Source organism: Lolium rigidum, chromosome 7, assembly GCF_022539505.1.
Source record: "Lolium rigidum isolate FL_2022 chromosome 7, APGP_CSIRO_Lrig_0.1, whole genome shotgun sequence".
NCBI lineage: Eukaryota > Viridiplantae > Streptophyta > Magnoliopsida > Poales > Poaceae > Lolium > Lolium rigidum.
Window position 1 is genome coordinate 199515946 of NC_061514.1, and position 21925 is coordinate 199537870.

At 45.1% G+C, this 21925-nt stretch overlaps 3 protein-coding genes across 4 annotated transcripts; 1 reads left to right on the plus strand and 2 right to left on the minus strand.

The window, feature by feature from the left end:
• The first annotated feature begins 5731 nt into the window (after positions 1-5731).
• Positions 5732-12362, plus strand: LOC124670589 (peptidyl-prolyl cis-trans isomerase CYP63-like). The gene is made up of 14 exons (XM_047207075.1): positions 5732-5859; positions 6032-6155; positions 6268-6322; positions 7150-7238; positions 7433-7457; positions 7543-7581; positions 7715-7832; positions 8094-8254; positions 8343-8676; positions 8763-8857; positions 9452-9617; positions 9705-10013; positions 10090-10170; positions 11745-12362. Exons 2-14 carry the CDS (start codon positions 6066-6068, stop codon positions 12112-12114), a joined length of 1932 nt encoding a protein of 643 aa, XP_047063031.1. The 5' UTR covers positions 5732-5859; positions 6032-6065; the 3' UTR covers positions 12115-12362.
• Positions 12363-12559: 197 nt separating this feature from the next.
• Positions 12560-14757, minus strand: LOC124677325 (2-methyl-6-phytyl-1,4-hydroquinone methyltransferase 1, chloroplastic). 2 transcript variants are annotated; one of them, XM_047213326.1, is made up of 4 exons: positions 14195-14757; positions 13489-14019; positions 13095-13401; positions 12560-13002 (listed from the first exon to the last, which is right to left on the minus strand). In XM_047213326.1, exons 2-4 carry the CDS (start codon positions 14007-14009, stop codon positions 12847-12849), a joined length of 984 nt encoding a protein of 327 aa, XP_047069282.1. In that variant the 5' UTR covers positions 14010-14019; positions 14195-14757; the 3' UTR covers positions 12560-12846. The 2 variants fall into 2 exon arrangements, with proteins under 2 accessions (XP_047069282.1, XP_047069281.1); XM_047213325.1 differs by lacking the exon at positions 14195-14757 and having other exon boundaries at positions 13489-14130.
• Positions 14758-14871: 114 nt separating this feature from the next.
• On the minus strand, positions 14872-17107 carry LOC124677326 (phosphopantetheine adenylyltransferase 1-like). Its single transcript, XM_047213327.1, has 6 exons — positions 16937-17107; positions 16774-16845; positions 16612-16671; positions 15772-15866; positions 15409-15478; positions 14872-15322 (listed from the first exon to the last, which is right to left on the minus strand). The coding sequence occupies exons 1-6, from the start codon at positions 17081-17083 to the stop codon at positions 15194-15196; spliced, it is 573 nt and encodes a 190-aa protein (XP_047069283.1). The 5' UTR covers positions 17084-17107; the 3' UTR covers positions 14872-15193.
• Between the last annotated feature and the right edge of the window lie 4818 nt (positions 17108-21925).

A 21925-nucleotide genomic window follows, 5' to 3' on the forward strand; every position in this document is an offset into this window, starting at 1 on the left:
GGATGATGCTCCAAAACTGAAATAAATCAAACTGAATTTCGCCAGTTTCACACACGGAAAAGTCATGGACCTATATATACGGCACAATCAAAAGCACTAAATTACTTAACTCAAATTGTATTACCCATGCATGCACCTGATAGTGAACTACTTACTTATTTCACACATAAAAATTCAAGGGCCTATATAGAGCCAGCTATTACATTTTGAAAGATGCCACTAACGAGGACACGTAAGGATCATCAAGGATTGTTTGGAAGCATGGCGTTCATTAACCACTTGTCGAACAACAATTGCAAAAACATGGCACACATTATTTTCAATTAGTATGTCACATGGAATGTAATTTATGTACTAAATATTAAAGGTTTGGCAAATCACATCCTTATTTCCTATATGTGACAGTAGGTTTGATTACGACATATTTGCAACACTCTTTTGTGATTTACTTTTAGATGCACCTTACTGTAATACACTGAACAAATACATTGGCTTGAAGTGAGTGGTATCCCTTCCTAGTTGGCTTATTAATTCTTCCTCTCTTAACTTCAAATCCGCATATGTTTTTTTCCCTCTTAAGTTTACTGTGTGCCATCTACATAAAGAAAGAAACCAACATGTGTTCTCTACATTGCAGTTCTAGAGTAATAGCAACTGATTTGAGTAGTTAGGAAAAAGTCCCTAAAATAGCATGTAGCAACTGATTTTGAGTTATAAACAAAAGAATAACTTTCTGACAATAGCATGTACATATCATGAAGATATTTTAACTTTAGACCACTGTTGTGCTCCCTGTGAATAACGGGAAACAATAGCATGGTATTAAAATCCTTGCACCGCCCGTTACTTAACTTGCCAAACGTCCTGCAACACAAGAGCAGCCACACATGAGCAGTTTCACATCACAAATTCACAATGCAAGACCTGTAGAATGAAAAGGCTCACCACTCCGTTCATGCCTATGATTGTTGTGCTATCTGTTACCTTGCTGTATTTTATCTTGCTTGCGTCCAGATTGTTCTAGGAGAGGACGGGAAACTGCTGCTTGAAGCAGAGTTCGCCGTCATGAAGCCTGCTCGCCACAAATTCTTGTCCAACTCTACCAGGTCCTTAGTAGGAAACGACTTCATTCCCACAAATATAGAGCTCAACCAAACTGATTGCTCAAAAATCGGATGGTGGACTACTTACTTACATGGATTTCTGTATATAGAAGAAGAAATGCTTACTAAATTTATAGCTAACTGCAGAAAAACTTGACATTTGAATGATATTTCCCTAAAACAAGAGCTATTTACTTATCAAGCTTAAAGATAACAAATGTGCCATGTGAATTATCAAGTTCATAATTGCACGATAAAGGAGCTATATTGTGTTGTTTACTCCACGGCTCGGAGGTAATAGATGTACAAGAAACTTCAGGTTCAGCATCACGTGAGTATATCAACAGAAAGATCAACCTATGTATTATTTGCCTGCTCCCATATGAGCGTCCCACCTCATTTTTTCTATTGTCACCTTACAAAGAAAAATGATTGCATTTATGTGCTACTACTATAATCCTGGCAACTCCTGCTACTAACCAACTTAATAAATAGTACGCACACCATGCAGAGACATAACAAAACTTAGGACCGCCCTAATTCTGTCATTGGTATTGAAGATGCTGGACCTATGATTTGAACATGAAGATGATGAATAAATATGATGGAGCGTAAAATCAAAAACACTATAAAAAAAAGTAAACAAGCATGTGCAAGGACCATATATCAAGGTAAAATTTTATCTCACCCCAATATTAAGTAAAGAATGCAAGCAATCTTTAGTTTGTAGCTGCTGAATCAGTAATTTCAGAAGACAAAATCCTTGATTCTAATGTAGTGAGCAGTCAACTTCAGTGATTACACCAAATTATCAAATAGTCCATTGAAAGGGCCAACACAATTTAGATCTCAGGCCAAACAAACAAAAAATTAAGTAGAACTTTTAGTCTTTTAGAATATATCAGCTTAAGTACCTATGGCTGATACAAATTATCCCTAGCACAAAGTGGAAGTAAGCTGCAGGTATGAAACAACAAACAAATCATCGTTGAGCGAATACACTCCATGTTCAAATAAATAAACCACAATACTCATTTCTTTTCCCAAATTGGTGTCTCTAACTCTATTAATCTGAGCAAGATCAAAAGGCAAAATTCTATGTCAAGCAACAAAGGGCTCTTACGCTTTCGCAATTGACAAAAGTGTGTCCAAAATCTATGTACAAATCAATCTTGACATCCTGGAAAAGCAAACATTGGGAAGATAAGGAGGATCAGAGGAATAATGGTACCTGGTGATACACTACCCCGTCAGCTTCCGTTGACCGCTGGTGGCGAGTAGGGGGGGCGTGTGGAGGAAAGGTATACGCTCCGAACCATGAAACCTGCATTGTACAAACAAACAAAAAGAGCTTCATAAACTTAACTTACAAGTTCTGATATATTCACTACATCGATATAGCCAATCTAGTAAGGTGATTGTAGGTGCTGCACCTGAGTGCTACCTCTACACATCTAGACAATCTACCAAGATAGCTGGCTTGTATGTGCGTGAGTGCGCGCTACGTTAATCTAGCGGGCTAGCTTGTAGATGCATGTTTCACAAGACAAAAGCACACATCTCCCTTTTTTCAAGAAAATAATACTAAGAGCATCCCCAAAAAGGTTAAAGATAGATCGGTTCAATTGAGGTGAGACCACTGCAGTTCTGAAATATGCAATGCACCTCTGTAGTAAGACACATGTTTCCACACTAACCAGATATCTTACTCATGTAAGCAGTATATAAAGTACATGTTTAATGCATTTTTTAGATAAAAGCACATGCTTTCACAAACCAGATAGCCTGCTCATGTAAACAACCATTGAAGTATTTACAAAACCAGATATTTCTTGGAGCTATACAGAGAATTCACATAGGTTGATCTATGTATATTGCAAAAGGAGAAGCAAAGAGGAAACAAGTAATCAGTAACTATCAAGTAAGAACAGCTCAAAAAAAAAAACTATCAAGTAAGAAGCTGACGCTAGTCAGGAAATGGTTCCCATACCTGTAACCAAAGCTGAAAGGCTTGTACAGTTTGGATCATAAGAACAAATCTCTCATGCAACGAGGAGTCCATCAAAGATTAGCTATCTCAATTTTGACCTTCTGCACACAAACACCACCTATTTTATTTAAAATATGTCTTAATGCAAAGCTTGTTCCCCAAGCTCAGCATTACCATGGGTGTGAGCGGAAGCAAGAAGAGCTCCCCATATTGCTGCGTTTGCCATGAAAGGCATGCCCTTAACCAAGTCTTGAGCAGCACGGCCAAGTAAATCGACCATGCATCCATAATGCTCGACTCGCAGCTTAATCCCTTACTGGGATATCATGATATTGAAATGTCAGCGACCCAAATCATTCAGTCCAATGTGGCTACACGCCGACATGATCGCAAGAAAAGTGACATCGTTTGGCGCCACATTCTCCCTCCCCATCCGGCAAAACATCTCAACAGCTTTCAAGCCAAGGCCATGCAACGCGAATCCAGCGATCACCGTTGTCCAGTTCACAACGCTCTTCTTCTCCATGCCCTCAAACACCTCCACCACCGACGCACCCGCATTTGAGGTACGTGTCGATGACTGCATTCATCAGCGGTATATGCCAGCATAAGCCCCACTTCAACACGGACCTGTGCACCCATTCGCCCAAATCAACCGCGCCAAGATCCCCGCAGGCCTACGAGCAACACTATCCCATCAGGCTCGATCCCCTCCCCCACCCTGCATCCTCCGGAACACCTCGATCACCTCCACTGGCCGCTTCATCTGTGCATACGCCCCAACGTCCAGGACACCGCGTTCCTCTGCGGCATAGCATCAAACAGTTCGCGGCCCGCGCGCACGCCAAGTTCCCAGACTTCACATACCCCGAGATCGTGACATTCCAGCAGAAGATGTCCTTGTGGACCGTTTCATCAAACACGCTACGTGTAGAGGCTATGCTGCCGCACGAGAAGTAGGTCTGAATGAGGCTTGTGGAGACGTGCGCGTAGGACGAGGGAATGGAGCTGCGGGACGAGGGTGCCACCTGCCACGTAGATGGGGGATCCGGGCGGCGGCGTTGAGGGATACGGAGGGCGTGGGGGCGGAGCAGGAGACGGAGAGAGGTGCGCGGAGAGGAGGCGCGCATCGTGGTGGCCGCCGCGGGGGAGGAGGAAGGAGCGGGGGAGGAGGAAGGCGCGGGTGAGGAGGGAGAACGCGCGGTGGAGCGCCAGGGGCAGAGGGGCGGCGGCATGAGGGGAGTTTCAGCCGCGGGGCTTAGTTGGGCTTGGCCCAGTTAGTTCGGCGTGCAGGGCGAGCGAGGAAGGACGACCAAAATTGACGTATTGGCAGAATAAGGAACATGTTCCTTCTTTTTAAGTAGTGTAGATGTAGATGTAGAAGATGTAGAAAATAAAAAAAGAAGGGAAAATCTACACGGGGACGCCGCATAGCTCGCCCTCCCGTGCGGCGGGGGGTCAGCATTAGGAAAACTCATCTGCCCTTAAATGACCGATTACATCTCATCCAAAACGCACCTTATCCCTTCACCACTATCCTCGACCATACAAATATCTGCCTGTCTCTCTGAAACCATGACGGAAAGCAGCGCCGGGAGTCCGAGGCAGGGAAGAGAGAGGAGACCGCTGCCGCGCGAGCAATGTAGCAGCCGGAGAGGCCACCACCGAGCACGGGAAGCAATGGAGGCCGCCGCTGCCGCCGAGCACGGGTAGCCCGGGAGGCCGCCGAGCAGCGGGGGAGGTCTCCGTCCAGCACAGAGCAGCGGGGGAGGCTGCCGTCGCCGCTTAGCACGGGCAGCCGGGGAGGTTGCCGCGGCGCCGGCATCGAGCACGGAGCAGCTGGGGAGACTACCACACGACGCTGAGCACGGAGCAGTGCGGGAGGCCGCCGTCGCCGCCAAGCTGAACCACGGCTGCTCGAACTTTGCGGTACAGGGACGGGATGACGGAGGAGCTCCATGGCGGCTTAATTAATCTGGCAATTTGGTTTTATTAACCTGGCAATCAGGAATCTGGCAACCATAGGATCTAATTAATATGTTAATTATTAAAAGTTAACCTGGAAACCATGCCTAATGAATCCGGTAACCAAGAGCTAATAATATGTTAATTAGTCACAACTGAACCCATCAACTCAGCCTAACTAATTTGACAATTGGTAATCCGGCCACTCTAGCTAATTTATCTGGCAAGTGCTCCGTAATGGACATGCAAGAGGTCAAAGCTCAAGTATGTTGAGCAGTTTTTTATTGAGCATCTGACAAGACTGCGCAGCATGCAACCGGTTGTGGAGACCTGATTAAGTGGTTGTTTTTGCGCGCTCTCGCATGACAGCGGTGCTTTGCAGCCGCCGCACGAAACTAAAATTATGCGGCGCCGCTGCGTAGTAAAGTCCAAAAAAGAAACAAAACTACACTGCCTAAGCCGTTGCAAGTGCAACGAACTCGTGGATTACAGGTTTCTTGACCCATTTATCTGCAGAAAACCGATTGCTAGGCCTGAGGGGCCTTTCGGCCCATAGTTTATGGGTCACCACAGAACCCAGAACCGTCTCGTCCCTTTCCTCTCCCTCCCCTCCGGGCTCCGGCCTCTTGAGTCCTGACCTAGTGACCTAGACCTGCCGCCCCGCCGTGCCGTAGCTTGCGGCGTCACCGCCGACGCCTCACCCTCGACTCCCTCAGCCTCTTACGAGCGCCGCCACCGCCATCTCAGTCGCCGCGTCCCTGCCGCCTCCACCGTCCACAACCTCGGACACAGCCCCCCGAGGTACGCGCTTTTTGCCATCTAGTGATTTCTTGTTAAACCCCACTGACCACCTCCACAAATTCTGGGTGCGCAACGTCTAGATCCTCCTCTGCCTTTCTTGCTACTGTACTTCTCTTGGGATGTTTGTTGCTGACGATGTTCTCATGATTGCAACCCGCCGACGCACCTGCAGGTAAACACAGAGAGAGAGAGAGGGTGGGGAAATCATGCCGAAGCTCAAGAAGAATCCCCCGAACCCTCAGATCTTCATGGACATATCCATCGGTGGACGAGCTGCCGAGAGAATGACGTTTGAGGTTGCAAAGCTTGTACCTTCATGCTTGCCTCATCTTATCATTCTAGAGTGATGGCTATTTCTCCTTTGAGAACGGGTCTGTGCCTGATTAGCTTCATACTTTGGTTTTGCAGCTCTTTGCCGATGTAGTTCCGAGGACAGCAGAGAACTTTCGAGCCCTTTGTACTGGTAAAATTCAGATTCCTTGCTGTGAAGTAGCGTGTGTGTAACGGTGGAGTTATTGACGAAACATACGGTTGCGATATGCAAGTTCTTAAATTTAGCATCCTTGATGTTGAGGATGTCCAATTGTTTGCCTGAATGCTAGGAAAGTATGGATATGGTCTATGTCCCCAAAAGAGCCGTGTTTGGTGAACCTAGTGATTACTCACACGGCAGTCTTGAATGCAGACCACAATGGCATGGATTTAACTCAACTTTTATTTTTGATGCATGCTTGCAAATGACATGACATAATATTAATTAGAATGGCTTCATAAGGGGGAGGTGAACTAGAATCTTGCTGCGGTGTTCTCTAGTATAGCTATTTTTACCACTTATGAGCATGCATGATTTTCTAGTTTCAGCTGTATAGGTGCTATATTGTTGTGTTTCTGCCTTTCAGTTATAGACTTATAGTTTCGTAGAATCTGGTTTAACTAAATATTATGACTGTTATCTCTTGGAAAGATATTTGTAAACCTGTTTTTCTGTTCTGTCCGCACCTTTCTTGTCATGGTAGATTACTATATATGTAACAGTAGAACAGTGGAAGCATTGCTTTTACATGATATGTCCTAGTATAAATATAAGATATCTCACTTTTCCTTCTTCACAACTAATTGGTGTTCCATTTTCACTATAAAAAAAGTTGGTGTTTCATTTTCTCAAGTTTATTGTAAGACTCTAGGGTTCTTCATATGAAAGTTGCAATATAAATGATATGTTAGCATGTACTTGTTGCCTTTACGTATTACCTTTTATTGTCTAAGGCCTTACTTCTGGTCAACATGTAGGTGAGAGAGGCCTTGGAGAATCTACAAAGAAGCCACTTTATTTTAAGGGAACACACATCCATCGCATTATCCCAGGATTTATGGCTCAGGTACCAAAATATTGCAACTGATGTGATTGCTGCATATTTTTATTGTAGCTAGTGATGGTATGTTTGTTGTTCATGTGGATTGCAAAATGAGCTTCATAGATTATAAATATGATTTGGAACTGTGCTCTCTATTTTATTTTACCATCTTTTTTTTTCAAATTAAAGTCGGCTGATTAGATTTGTTAACTCTGCAGGGTGGTGATTTTTCCACAGGAGATGGTATTGCTTCATTAGCCCAGGCTTCTTCTTTCAACTGACTTATTGATGTAGACTATATAAGCTCAACATTGCATGCTATTTCCAGGACGTGGTGGGGAGAGCATATATGGTGGAAAATTTCCAGGTATGGCTATATCATTTTTTCTGGCAATTATATAATTTGTCTGTTAGCCACTTAAGGTTAAAGTCCCATGATGAGTGTGCTACTATCATATTACACTTCTGTTAAAAATGTACTACTGTCTTGTGTTCTATAGATGAAAACTTCAAGCGAAAGCATGATCAGCCTGGTATTCTGTCCATGGCAAACTCTGGAGAAAACAGCAATGGGTCCCAATTTTTTATAACATTGAAGGCTACACCACATCTTGATGGGTATTACTTCTTTCCTTTAGTCATTTTGCACTTATAATTTTGGAGCTGTACTTTTTGTTCCTTTCCATAATTAAAATTCAACTTTGTGATGAAATTGTGACAAGTAATGATTGAGAGTTTGTGAAAGACCCATCACTGGTGGTATATTATCCACAGCAAATTAATGTCTATTTCATGCCCCCCATTGGAGAAGAAGACATTTTTTCACTGACCCCCATGGTCTATCAACATTTAATGAGCCCACATTGTAACTTTTTGTAGAAAACATGTGGTCTTTGGGAAGGTGCTCGATGGAAAAGCTTTGCTTAAGAAGCTTGAAGCAGTGGGTTCTGGTTCTGGAAAGCCTACAAGCCCAGTTAAAATCGTTGATTGTGGTGAAGTCTCTAACATAGATACTCAGAATCAGTTACATGGAGAGAAAGGCAAGTAGCGGTTAATATGGACTATGGAGATCTCCAAACAGTTCATGAGTTATCTTTTGCTAAGCTTTCTCAGCACTTCTTTTTGCAGAAAAGAAGCTTAAGAAGGCAGTAGAAGATAGCTCTGATTCTGAAGGGAAGGCCAGAACCAAGAAAAAAACCAGCGAGGATAAACGAAAGAAAAAGAGAAAGCACTACTCCTCTGACTCATATAGCTCAGAAACTTCTGACTCAGGGTCTTATTCCTCAGATAGTTCAGAGTCAGAATCGTACTCTTCAGCATCATTGGATACCAGCTCATCTAGTGATCATAGGCACAAGAGAAGAAAAGGTTCTAAGAAGGTTAAACGAAAGTCTACAAAGAGGAAGAGCAGCCATAAGAAGAGTAAGAGCAAGAGTAGAGGAACAAAAAGAAAATCCAAGAGGTAAATCTTGACCTATATAACCTGTACAGTTATGTTCACTCAGAATTAATACTAACTGAATGATTCCCTTTTGGTGCTGTTTTTAGAAGCTATGGGAGCTCAAGTGATGATTCAAAAAGCTCAAGCAGCAGTTCTGACAATGAAAGTGCAGGCCGCCATACCAAGCACTCATTGAAGAAAGGTAGAACTCCCATTCAGTCTTCTATTTGTGTTCACCATTTTCTATCAACATGCCCTGGTATGCCGGGTGCTGCTTAAATTTAGCTGTTTATATTTCTGTTCTGTTAACTATTTTGAGTTACTTTCTGTGATCCCAAAGGCAATCCGAATTTGTACTTTCGCTTGCAAATTCCTGGGCATGACCTTCTTGTGTTTCATTTGGTTCAACATACTTGTAATAATAATTAAAGATAAGCATCAATGGAATGGAATATATGTTTTATTGGCCAAAATTTTTGTGTTTATGTCTGTCATCACTATTCCAGAACATCTCTTGATTTAAAAATTTATTTGAGAAGCCTTTGCATGCTATTGCATATATGAGAATCATAAGTAGAAAGATTGTAGCATAACGCTTCAAGTTCGATAATATCTGTTGCTGTTTTTGTCTTTATTCTTTCTTTATAATTTTCAACAACCTGCAATGTATGACATAAGATACTATTTATGTGACCTTGATATTTTGTGTTATTGGAATGCACTGATTACTGAGATGGCCATGCTGGTTCTGTACAATTTTGAACTAATAATTATCTTCGTTAATACTTAATGGCAGACAAAGAAAATACTGAAATGATAAATTCGGAGAAAGGCAAAACCTTGGAAGATGCAGATAAAGGCAAAGAAATTGTTGCAGGAAGCAAACCATTACACAAAGATGAAAATGGGGCTAATGTCAGAGTTGGAAATCAGAACTCTGAAGATAGATCTAGCAAATTCAGGTTTAATTTCCTTTAAAATGTACTTTTTGTCTGGGTCCTTTGACTACTTTGCAGCGATAGTGCAACATCTCCTGTTTATAATTGCAGGGATGATACCAACCCCATCAGGGCTGATGCAACTCTGTCAAGGCCAGATGGCAACAACACTGCTGATGCTGCAGGGACTGGCATATCTGAAGCTGGTACAGAACCAAACTCTGTAACCAATCAACCAGTACCCACCAATGGCAAAGATTTAGCTAAGAGCTCTACAGCGGATGGACGTGTCAGGAAAGGGCGTGGTTTTACACAGCAGTATTCATTTGCACGCAGATACCGAACACCGTCTCCAGAGCGTTCACCTGTTCGGTCTCGCTACAATGGAGGAAGAAACGATAGATGGGGTAACTTTAATAGGTATGTATATTTGATTATTGATTTACTACATTTTGACATATATATGATACTAATGCTGGAATCCCATCATGTCCAGGTATGGAAGAAATGGTCCTTATGGTGCGCGGTCGCCAGTAAGGAGATACCATGGCTCCCCAAGAGCCAGTAGCCCACCAAGGTTGGTATTTCCTTTGAAGAACTTACCTAGTTTAGTGAAGTAGCGACATTTTCCGCTTACCAGCTTTTGTTCTACTTTTGCAATAGTTTAACATTGTCTATGTTGAGTGCTGGGAACTCCAGTCTGCAAGACATGTTTGACATTTCTCGGTCTCCAATCCAGAGCTTTGACTATGTTTTTCACTTGTAATATGCCTAAAAAGTAATAGAAAGAAATATAGCATACATGAATTTTGCAACACAAATATACCATACATATTATTTGATCATATGTCACTTGCAAGGCTTTAAGGCCTGAAATGCTCTATAGAGCATGTTTGCTGCTAATGGTTATTTCAGGATTCTTTTATGTGTAACAAGAGTGCCATCAATAACTAATGTCGAATATTATCATATGCATTATTGATGAACATGTCATTTCTTTGAAGTTCAATTTGTCTTCTTTCCTGACACGTGATTGTGATCAAAGCTGTTTGTAGTTTAGCAATCGGTGGTAAAATAGTTTGCTCTGTTAAAGCACTTTTAAGTTAAGGAATGGCTCGGTCAACCGTACCCCTGCGTGGTACATGGACGACAGGGAGATGCACCTGGATACGCACATCCTACTTTTTGACTTTTAAATAAATAAATAAGGATACAGTGGGGTGGGGGGCACGTTCATCCCAGTAAAGACCCAATACATACAGATCCAGCAGGGAGCACGACAGGCTCGACAAGCGTTTCAACCTCAAGGACGTGTCGCTGCCTCCACTCCAGTGTCCACACTGCTGCCTGTCTTGCTCACCGGCGGTTGCGGAACTCCTCATCTCTCTCCTGTAGTTGCTGCTGTTCCTGTGTATGCTGGCAGACACGACCTGAGGAGGCGCCACAGTCGCTCCAGTGCCACGGTTGCTTTTGGCAGAGGTCTAGAGGAGCCGTATGGGAGAAGAAAATCGGAGAGATGGAATTAGGCTGCGAGCTGGCGCAGAGATGCTGTAGGATGCCTGCATGGTTCAGGGAGCAACTGATACTTGGTCCTAATACTAGCATTGGATCAGGAATTGAGGATCATTCATCAATGAAATGGAGACAGGGAAGTAACAAATGGGCAGTACTTTGTTCTCACATCTTCAGAAAATGTTATTGTCTTTGTTACGTGCTGTTCGTTTTCAACTATTTACATGTAGTCGCTGTATCCACGTAAGGCTGTATCCTGTGTCCCCATATCGGTGCTTCTTAGCTTTTAAGTGTTCCATTGGTTTGATTAAGTACCCAAGTATGTTAGCGTTCTCAACACAAACACAGTTGCCTTTTCTTCTTTTGTTTCCTGCCATTTATAAGTCTCCTGTAGATGTCTATTGTTGTGCATGGACAAACTTTCATTACAGCTAAGGCGTGATCTATACCTCTTTGCTGTAGTCAAATAACATATCAGTGACATTGTACACTTTTGCTTGTCAAGCAGCTTTATTGTTATCATGATTCACTGAATTACCCTCCCTTTTCCTTGTGCAAATCCATGTTACTTTTTTGATGACTAATAACTGATACTCTTACTAAACATACTGAAAATTTAACCAACGTCCATGATGGTAGGTACGCAAGGAGAGACCGAAGCAGGAGCAGGTCACACAGTCCAGTGAGACGCCGTGACGGTGGAGGACATCGCCGCCCCAGCCCAAGACGCAGCCGTAGCCCCGCAGAACAATATAAACGAGATGTGACCTACAGGCCTCGTTCAGGTCGTGGCAGTGGCGCCGGTGGCGGCCCTGGTCACCGTGGTAGCAGCCCCTCTGCCAATAGAGGAAGGTCAAGATCCAGGTCCAAGAGCCCTGATGCCTCGAGGCCTAGGTCTCCTGATGCCGCTCCAGCAAAAAGGGTCAGCTCGAAGTACAACCGCAGGCGCAGCAGCAGCTCGAGATCCAGTAGCCCCTCCGGAAGCAAAGGCGGGTTGGTTTCGTACTGAGGTGTGATCTCAGGAACTGGATAATCAGGTGTCATGCAAGCTCAGCAGTGCCACTCAAGTGTGCATGTATCATTAAATGAGGAATCATGTAGCTACCCGGCTTTTCTTTTGTGTTGTCCATCGAATCTGATGTTATGATTTCACTGCTTTTTGCAAGAGATGTTAAGTGTATTCTCTCGACTTTTATCGGTGGGATGCTACTATTATTTGCTGCCTTTTTTATGACAATGCTGGTACTTTCTGCAAAACCTGTTGGAAGAGCTGCGACTTGTGATGACTTATTACAGTTTCTTCTTTAGTGTGTAGTCTTGGTAATGTCCGCATATGTATATAGTAACAGGGAGCATGACCAGGAGAAGTAGTTATTTGAAATTTCAGAAGTTTGACAATATAGTAACCCTAGCTGATGCCAGGGATTACTTACCCCTGGTAAGAAGTAACCAGATATCTAAACAACCAGAGACTTTTGAACCAAACAAGTTACAGTCATACAGCTAGGGTTGTGATTCCATGTTGGAGAATGCATTTTGATGCTATACAAAGGTCCTTTGCATTTCTTGCGATACTGGGGATACTACCCTAGCATCTACAATTTTCTTTTCAAAAGTGCACAATGTCCCTATGCATAAACAAGATTTCAAGGGGTAAAGGAGCAAACATAAGCAGGGAATCACAAGCTCTACATGCGGCTAACGTACACAAGCCTCTATGTCAGATCTTCGCTACTATCCCTTAAATTGGCTCGCCTTTGGGAACAACCTGATCCTTGATCCACATGTAGACAGGCACCAGCACGTAGTACGATGCGCACATCGTCCCGATGGCGAAGCGGAAGAGGAAGGCGAGAAGATTCACTGGTTCCTTGACATCCTCAGCCTTGGGGCCGAGCTGCATGAACATCATATATATAGCAGTGGATAAGAGATGGCAACACACTTGGAACACTGAGAGAGAGAAAACAGTCTAAGAGCTACACGCACCTGCAAAGGCGAGTCTCCAGAAGCTCTCTTCACGCCTGTCACGGAGCATCCCATGATCAGGCCATGCCGACGAACACCACGGTACCACTTGGGCCCGATCCTCTTGAGCTTAACATCTTCGAACCCTGCCCTGGTGAACCACTCTATGTACTCTTCTTCCGTGGGGAAGAGCATCCACATGTCGGCGAAGAAGCGAGATAGCCAAAATGTTGGGTGGACTGGCCCGATCAAACAGGCAAGCCCACCCGGCTTCACCACCCTGTAAGCTTCCTTGATTCCTCGCTGCGGGTCAGGCCAATACTCGATGCTGTAGAATAACACCATTTGTAAGCACGGTTGATGAAAAAGGATGTAGCATGGTTGATGAAAGATGTTAGGAAAATACCAAACCTACCTTCCAGCGGAGACGTAGCGGTCAAAAGTATCAGTTGGGAAGGGGAGGTCTTCAGCATCACCCTCCATGATGCTCACCCCATTCAGTGCCTCCTTCTGCCGTGCCTTCTCAAGCTGGTGGGGGGACTGGTCCAGCAGGGTGACATTCTCCTTGTCCACATGCTTGACAATCCCCAATGTGGTGAACCCAGTTCCCCCACCAACATCAACAACCTTTAGCTCATCGCTGTAGAGATTGGCAGGCTCCAGCGCATCATCCCTCATGTCCTCTGTCCAATGCCCCGGGTTTATGACATGGTCATACACTATGGAAAGGAACCTGTAGAACCAGAAGGCCTCCTTCTTGTGCTGTATAAATCTAGGCTGTGATGCTGGCCTAGTAGAGGAGATTGCACAGGTTGGTGCCACGTACTTCGCTCCTGATCGCCCACCACCTTTGCTTCTCAAAGGATTCAGACAAATCCTGGAAGGCCCCAAGAACCCTAACCCACTAGGAACTCTAAATGTGGACGAACAAGCCATTTCTTGATCTCTGTATGCAAAGTTTGGATCAAATCACATGGGAGTTAGTTCCTAGGGGCAAGGAAATGCTGGACTTATATAACAAACAAAAACCCAACAAATGGGATAAGAATTAGGTAACTCCTACACAAATCTTAGTGAGCTCTTCCATGGAATTGTAGGGAAAATAAATAGAGGTCACATACCACTGCTCTTGTGAGTTGTGAGGTGGCAATGGTGACAAGTTCTTGGCCTTGGTCACCTCATTTTCCAAGTCCAGCACAACTTCAGGCCATAGAAACATGAGAAGTACCAGCAGACATGTGTGCATGATTTGTGTGTGTACTGCGTGAGAACTTTCTTGTGTGTTGCAACAAAAGATTTTGAGTTTCTATTCCTTCAGAAATTTGATGTTTTTGTCTGTTCTCCCTCCACTGATGTGGACATGGGGGTTGTGAGTCTATGGTTGTGCATTTGCCACATGATATCTTCTTGGACTCTCCATCCAAATAGTAAACAATTGATCTTTTGTTTTTCGAGTCTCACAAACTTTTTTTTTGATTGTACAGATTTATACAGTTATACTACAAGAAACCAGCGCGAATAAGCATTTTTTTTACCATTTGCATCAGACACCGTTACCAGTCCTATGAAAATAATACTGGTCATTTCCCTCAGAATAATTTATTGTTCCTAAATTATAAGAGGCTACATCTTAACTACCATGACCCATGAGGACAATTACTCTTGTTAACTCCAAACCAACTAAAGTAAACTGTGCGTACCTGGTTTCTGCCAAGAGGCCCAAAAGTAACACTGGAGCAGAATGAAGCAAATGCTACAGTACTTCACGAGTTCTTAGGAAGTACACATCACATGAATATGTCACATAAGAGATACCATTAATTTTAAGTTGTTCCATTATTCCAAACGACCTGAAGGTGACTTTACATTCAGATGGCAATGCCAGGACAAAATATGTGTACATTTGATTAGTCCAGCTTACCAACATTCAGTTCATAAGGTTATGCCTCCAGATTAGAGTAATATACTGTTACAGGACCATAGGCCGATGTTTGAAGACCACTCGTTCAAAAAGGTAACCACAATGCTATTTCTGATTACTTTTTGTTCATAACAAGCTTCAGGCAGACCACTTCACATTTGTGTATGCACCTAACAGGGCTTCCAGTTTGTTCTCCTCTCTAAACACCTTCCTGATTAGCTATTGTTGCTTTCTGTTTGTGACCTTGCTCTGCCTCGAGCTTCCTTAAAGCAGATGAACTCAATTTTTCGCCATCTGTATCTCCAGATAAAAGATCAACAACCTCAACCTGCAACCAAGCTCATCAATTCCGTTATATGCTCCATTCACTAGTAGGTTCATATATATAAGGATACATATAACACATGATCACACCTTCAATAGCGGTAGTTCTTTCTCTTCTCTTTTCTGATTTACAGCAACTCCACCATTTATTGTCTCCTTACTAAATATAAACGGCATTGTCACGTCAAATGAGGCACATCAAACAAAGCTTAAGTAAACAATGACTATTTTACATGAGCAGTTGAGCACGACACAGTTCACTTTGAAGTCTATATTGAACTGTAAATATGTAAGTGCAATAATGATATGTTTCAGGTGTTTTTTTAGTACAGTTTTGCAGTTAGTGAAAGGATTACTTTTACCTTTTGGCAAAATCACATGCATGAATGAACAAAAATGGCATAGTTATCAATAGCTAACATGCCAGAAAAGCGATTGTGCAAATGTACATACCTGACAATAATGGCATCCAATCTATCATCAATAATTGATGGGCCATATGGATCCTCAATAGGCTCCACTTGTACTATCAGTTCTGGTTTAATAGACTGCGCTTTACAACAAATCAATCATGAGCTTCTGCAAAGTGTTATTACCGGATAACTGGAAAAAACACAACAAACACATGAGCATTTCTATTTTTTCGGTAGCTCCTCCTGGTACCCCACACGAAGCTACAATCAATATCGAATTGCACGTTCCAATATGAAACTGACAAGTGATCAACCTTACAAGCTCAGAGCCCATAAGAACTTGTTCCCTACATTTACAAACCAGTTATATCCAAATCAAGTACAGCCTAATTTATTTTTCCAGGAATTCTTTAGCAAATTAACCATTTCAATACAAGGAAGAACTCTTCAGCACAAGGAGATTCTCTATAAACCATAAGAAAAAGTAACATTAGCAAGTAGAACAGCACGCACAAATCGTAACAAGCCAGTCCTCAATTGCCACAAAAGTTCATTCCAAGTAAGCCACTATAGAACTTATAAGTGCTGACCGAAAGCACCAAGAAGCACAAGAACAAATACATGTTCACCGGAACGGAGTTCTCTCTATGTCTGCAGATCTCCACTCCCCAGACCAAAATAACCAACAATTACCGGCACCTTGCACCTTTTCAGTAATCATATCGTATTGACCTCACGGAAGTCAAAGAAAAGCAACGCGCCGTTCTAGTTACCCAACCAAATCGACCTCATAACTAGTTATCCGCCCAAACATTTTTAAGTCTCTGCTACCAGAAATCCACATAGAGCAAGGGGGACAAGATCAGGGGTCATCACAAACCTTGATGTAATCCTCCACGGCCTTGATGCGCTTCTCCACGGGTTCGATAAGCTCAGCGAACTACATATTGGAGGAGCAAGAAGCATCAGAACTCCAAGAACTGATGAACAAGGTTGGAAAATGAAGAGCACCTTTTGGGGGAATAAAGGCGAGATTTCACACCTCCTTCTTGGCAAGCATGGGTCCCGTGCAGACGCCCACCACGATCCGATCCCTCGCCAAATCTGCCGACGCCTGCCACCCAAAAACCCGAAGAAAGATAGTTAATCGGAAGTGAGGCAACAGATAATTATTCCTGTTCGTTTCTGTGTACTGCAGCAATCACCTTGAGGAGGCGACGGTGGCCGTCGTGGAGGCGGTCGAAGGTGCCCCCGAGGACCACAGAGCCGTACGATGGAGAGTCCTCCTCCGCCGGAGCAGGCGAAGGCGACGCACCGGCCGGGATGTCGCCGGCGACGGGGACAGCGATCATTTCTTTTCTTGTTTATCTTTTTTTCCCCTTTCTTTTCTTGTTTTCCTTTCTCTTCGGCCCTTTCTCGTGCTTGACTGAAACTGAGGGCCCAGATTGACTGATACATCTCTGTCTCGTACTACTCTCATGTCCGACAATTGCTCCACTGCCCGGACGCACCCGGATGGGCCACGGGCTAGATTTAGCCCATCGTTTAGTCTCCCGTGGTGCATCAGTGCGTGCTGGTTATTTGGATGTTTGGAAAAAGTGTTCAATCTATGTTCAGCCGTATCATATGTGTTTAGTTGCCATTTTAAGTATTTAGGTTGTACTTTTCCTCATTACATTTAAATATGGTGTTCTTACCATCACACAACGGCACACAAGAGCATAAAGACGATTATAAACACAACACACAATTATATACACATGTAAAATAGTACTAGCGTCAGAGTGGTAAGACACCTACTTAAACCTGGGGGCAGACAACCCAGGACCAAAAAACAATGTTCAACAGCCTCTAGAGACCAAAATTACAGCGAAATCGTTAAAAAAAGGTCGACCTTCGCGAAGGGAAGGCAACTCGCTCCGCACGTGACAACTGGCGCGCTGTGGTGCTAAAAAATCCCTGGGAAGTGGTCTCCCTGCTCGCCACGTGTCGCAAGGGGAAGCAAGGTGGGGATGGGGGAGGAGAGAGAAGACTTAGTTGTGTCAGTTTTTCCCTTTTTCCTCTAGATTCGTTTTTTCAAAATGAAATATCTTGAGAACCGTAAGTCCAAATTGTGAACCGTTTTCACTTTTGAGATCCTCGCGTCGAGATCTTCAAAACTAGATCCCATGTTGATAGGTTTGGAGATACTTTTTTTTCGTACTTCCAATAATATTATGATGTACCCGTGGTGTGTACCTAACTGTACTCGTGTTTTAACTGATAAGTACTTCTATTTTTAGTGTATTTGGTGCAATTTTTCCCTTTACTCGCTAACTGTACTCGTCCGTGTGCGGGATCGTACTCGTACTTACGCGCGACTGTACCTGCTCGTGTGCGTCACTGTACTTATGTACATGTACTTGGTTGTGTTCACGACTGTACCTGCTCGTATGCGCGTTTGTACCTGCTCGTCTGCGTGACTGTACTTATACTCGCTCGTGTGTTCAACTGTACTCGTGTGTTGTGCATGACTGTACCTGCTCGTGTGCACGACTGTACCTCCTCGTATGCGCGACTGTACTTGTACTCGCCTGTGTGCGCCACTATACTTACTCGTGTGCGCGACTGTACCTGCCCATGTATGCGACTGTACTTACCCGTGTGCGCGACTGTACCTGCCCATGTATGCGACTGTACCTACCCGTGTGCACGACTGTTTTTGTACTCGTTTGTGTGTGTATAGAATGTAATTATACTCCTATTTCCGATTTTACTTGCTAGCTAGTTTCCCTTTGAATTTGATACAGTTTGCATCGTGCTGGATGCATGCCTACAGCCAAGCACGGCCAGGTGCGATTGGCAAGTACGCCGCGGATCGGCGCGCGCGGGAGACGTTCCGTACGATGCCACGCGTCGTACATACGTGGGCTAACCAGACCTTTAAGAAGGTCGGCCTCCAGGGAGCGATACCCAAATTACAGGCACATATGCACAAAAGCAAGTATTTAACGTCTACTGAGGCCATCACAACAACTAAAAACTTCACAACAGCAGAGAGAGGGAACAAGCATAGAACCTTAATAGCGACGATCGGCATAAGGGCCCTCTGATGCTTCCCGCAGTTGAAGATGCTAGAGCATGAACTCTCCTTCTTGAAGACGTCGACCTAGAAGCCGTCGTCCTTAGGGGTGAAGGCGATCATGTCGTCGACACGGAGGCCTGCCCTGGCAGCAAACTCGCTCCATGACTTGATGAAGCCGACGCGCTCGGCCCTCCACTGGAGCTGCACCCTCCACTCGTAGCGTTGTCCCATGTACAATGCCACCTTCACCGGCATGTCATTGTTTTTCATCTTGTACTTGCTGATCAGGAGGTGCTCCATGTACGACGGCACGGCGAGGGCAGTGAGGTCGTGGCTCTCTAGCTGCACGAAGAACATCGGCAGCCTGGGACCGTGCCCCATGTCAGCAGGACGGCCGACGTGAACCCTTGGCGCGGTGATCTTCCGGTAGGCTTCCATGAACCCTTCATTGGGGTCACGAAGCTGCACCCGGACGGCTATGTCTCGTGCCTCCCCTATGGGCCCATCCGGGAAGGTTTCGAGGAACCCAAGCCGGAGGTGGAGGATCCCATGCCGGAGGTGGAGGCCCCACGGGTTGTAGGGCGAAGGTGGAGGCGGCGGTTGAACCGGTGGAGTGGCCGAGTCCTGTAGCGCCAATCGTAGGGCTTCTTCCTCCGAGAGGCCCGACGGCATGATGCCGGTGGCGTACCGGGGCAGCGGCGGCTGCACAGGTCGGTCCACCTTGGAGACGAGGAGGCCGCGCCTCGCGATGTCGTCGACCGTCATGTTGTCCGGGAACTCAAACTTCCAGCCTTCCGCCATGGCTAACTGCCATTCTTGGAAAATGCACGCGACGTAGTCGTCGCTGTCGTTCTTGGCCTCCTCGTTATGGTATGCGAGCGCCTCGCTGTAGTCCTCGTCGTGGTTGTCCTGCACAAGCGTCGGTGCTTGCCGTCTTCCTACCACGCCGCCGGCCTACGCCACCTTCCACGCGCGAGCTCGCTCACGCCGCCTTCCGCGCCGCCGACCAATGCGCCATCCCCTGATCCCCTCACGACGTTGCTGTTGTCGCCGCATGTCGCTACTACAAGCAGAGGGCGGAGCTACTACCAACTATGGCCAGCCTATCTCCCAACGGCACTGGCGTTGCTCTCGATGGTCGAAGGCGTTGCTCCCAGCGTCCTACGACGATGCTCCCAGCGGCCGGCGGCGCTACTACAACCTGCCGGCGCCGCTGCTACAACTCGCTGTCGGCGATGCTCCTGCGGCCGGCGGCGCAGCTACAACCAGGCGACGGTTATGCTTGTGGCGACCCCGGAGGTCGGGGCTAGACAAACCCAGATATCACATCCGGCATAAGCCTAACCTAGATCTCTAGGGCCAACAGGGTGAGAATCGGTAACACAACAGTGACTCTACGACTGAAAGCAAATATATTACAACTCTTAGCAGAGTTAAGATCCAAATTTATTACACGTAGAGGTCACTGACCACAATTCAACAAGCAACGGAAAGCAAATTATGTTATCTAGATAACAAGACTGCAAAGGGCCTAAGAGGCCATAACATAAGGCGACGTCCTAACCCATAAGTCTCAGGCTGCCACCTGAGGAACTCCGAACTACTCGTCGACGTCGAGGTAGAAACCACCATCAGTTGGAAGGACTTCGTCTGAAACAAAGCATGCAAGGCTGAGTACAAGGACTCAGCAAGACTTAGTACAATCTGTTAGCAAAGAGGGTATGCGGGGCTTTATGTGGAGCTTATTTTGCGGAAAACCAATTTTCCTTTGTAAACAGGAAGGAGCAGAAGCTCGTCTATTCAGACCATTTTCAAAAGGGGATAAGAGAGCGATATCAACTCTAGCTCTATTATCATCATGTTGAATCCACCGAATCTTCATCATCACCTGAACCTGTTACCTAGGATCACCCCCTCAACACCCTGAGAAGGGATCCTTATTCACACATAGATATCAAGTTTTACGATCAAGTTCAAGTTGTCTATGATCATCACGTTCTTTCCCAAGTCGTCCTTAACCGTGGACACGGATTTTCGAAAAGATTTACCCTGCAGGGGTGTACAACTTTACCCACATGCGCCGACCGACTCTTAGCGCCGTCATGTACACGCTTCCTTGGCGTGCTGGCGGAGGGTGGTCGACCAAAACCTTTCCCTTACTTCGCCTATTCCATGAGTCAGTCTAACTGGGGAACTCCGTCATCGTAGGTAGCCATTCTTCGAGGCGGTCCCGGTCATTGTGCGCAGAGGATCCAGTTCAATGCCTCCAGCATCCTTCACCCCGGCCACGCCTTGTATGATGCACTTTGAAAACCTTTTCCCCATGCGTATGGCAAATGAAACTCGCAAACTAATTTACTCATGGGTAAGCTAGGCAAGTTCGGGCCAAGGGGTTCCCATGGGCCCCGTGTGGTTGTACGCTCAGTCTTGGTTCCGAAGGCGAGAACCTCAGGTCCTAGTATCGGCGAGAACGAGTCAAATCACCACATCCCCATATGTGGCGGCCCATCCAAGCCTTTAGCATGTTTATTAACATAACCACTGATCTTACCACGTCATCCTGTCCAACTAGGTTCATTCGTAGCTCTGATTCATCAACCGGATGGATCAGACTTCAACAGCTAAACATGGCTAAGCATATCACATATACGGCTCTAGCGATGCGAACAAGCTCAGACCTAGTTTTGCTGGGAGCGGTGGATCAGAAACTTTGGGCTACGAGGATGGAATATGCACACATAGGATCTCTACAACTATCGATAAAACATATTTGAAGCGGTTGCAATATGTAAGAACCAGAATTAAAGCATTTTGAAACCATATATGAACTAGGTTAGGGCTTGCCTTGTCCCTCGTTGTTCTGGTGCTGCTCTTCGGTGGCGTTGATCTCAGATTCGCGTTCGGACCCTATCGAGAAGAACCAAATACCGGAAAGGAAGAGAACAATCAAGACAAGGTACAATGCAATGCACATACGATATGATGGCATGTCATATTAGAGGGGTTCGGGTAAACCCTAGGTGCATCGACGGAAATTAGAGGGGTTCGGCATCGATCCCGACATAAGGGGGGTCGATTTAGGGTTCCTACTAAGGCTCACATTTAATTGGTTCAAATATGAATGAAACAT

Coding starts and splice junctions, on each gene's coding strand:
- LOC124677325 (XM_047213326.1), bottom strand. CDS start 14,009: ATGGCTTGTTCGTCCACATTTAGAGTTCCTAGTGGGTTAGGGTTCTTG. Junction 13,402..13,488: donor CGCTACGTCTCCGCTGGAAG/GTAGGTTTGGTA, acceptor GTTATTCTACAG/CATCGAGTATTGGCCTGACC. Junction 13,003..13,094: donor CTGGAGACTCGCCTTTGCAG/GTGCGTGTAGCT, acceptor ATGTTCATGCAG/CTCGGCCCCAAGGCTGAGGA.
- LOC124677326 (XM_047213327.1), bottom strand. CDS start 17,083: ATGATCGCTGTCCCCGTCGCCGGCGACATCCCGGCCGGTGCGTCGCCT. Junction 16,846..16,936: donor GCCACCGTCGCCTCCTCAAG/GTGATTGCTGCA, acceptor TTTGGGTGGCAG/GCGTCGGCAGATTTGGCGAG. Junction 16,672..16,773: donor CCATGCTTGCCAAGAAGGAG/GTGTGAAATCTC, acceptor TCCAATATGTAG/TTCGCTGAGCTTATCGAACC.
- LOC124670589 (XM_047207075.1), top strand. CDS start 6,066: ATGCCGAAGCTCAAGAAGAATCCCCCGAACCCTCAGATCTTCATGGAC. Junction 6,156..6,267: donor CCGAGAGAATGACGTTTGAG/GTTGCAAAGCTT, acceptor TTGGTTTTGCAG/CTCTTTGCCGATGTAGTTCC. Junction 8,858..9,451: donor CAAGCACTCATTGAAGAAAG/GTAGAACTCCCA, acceptor ACTTAATGGCAG/ACAAAGAAAATACTGAAATG.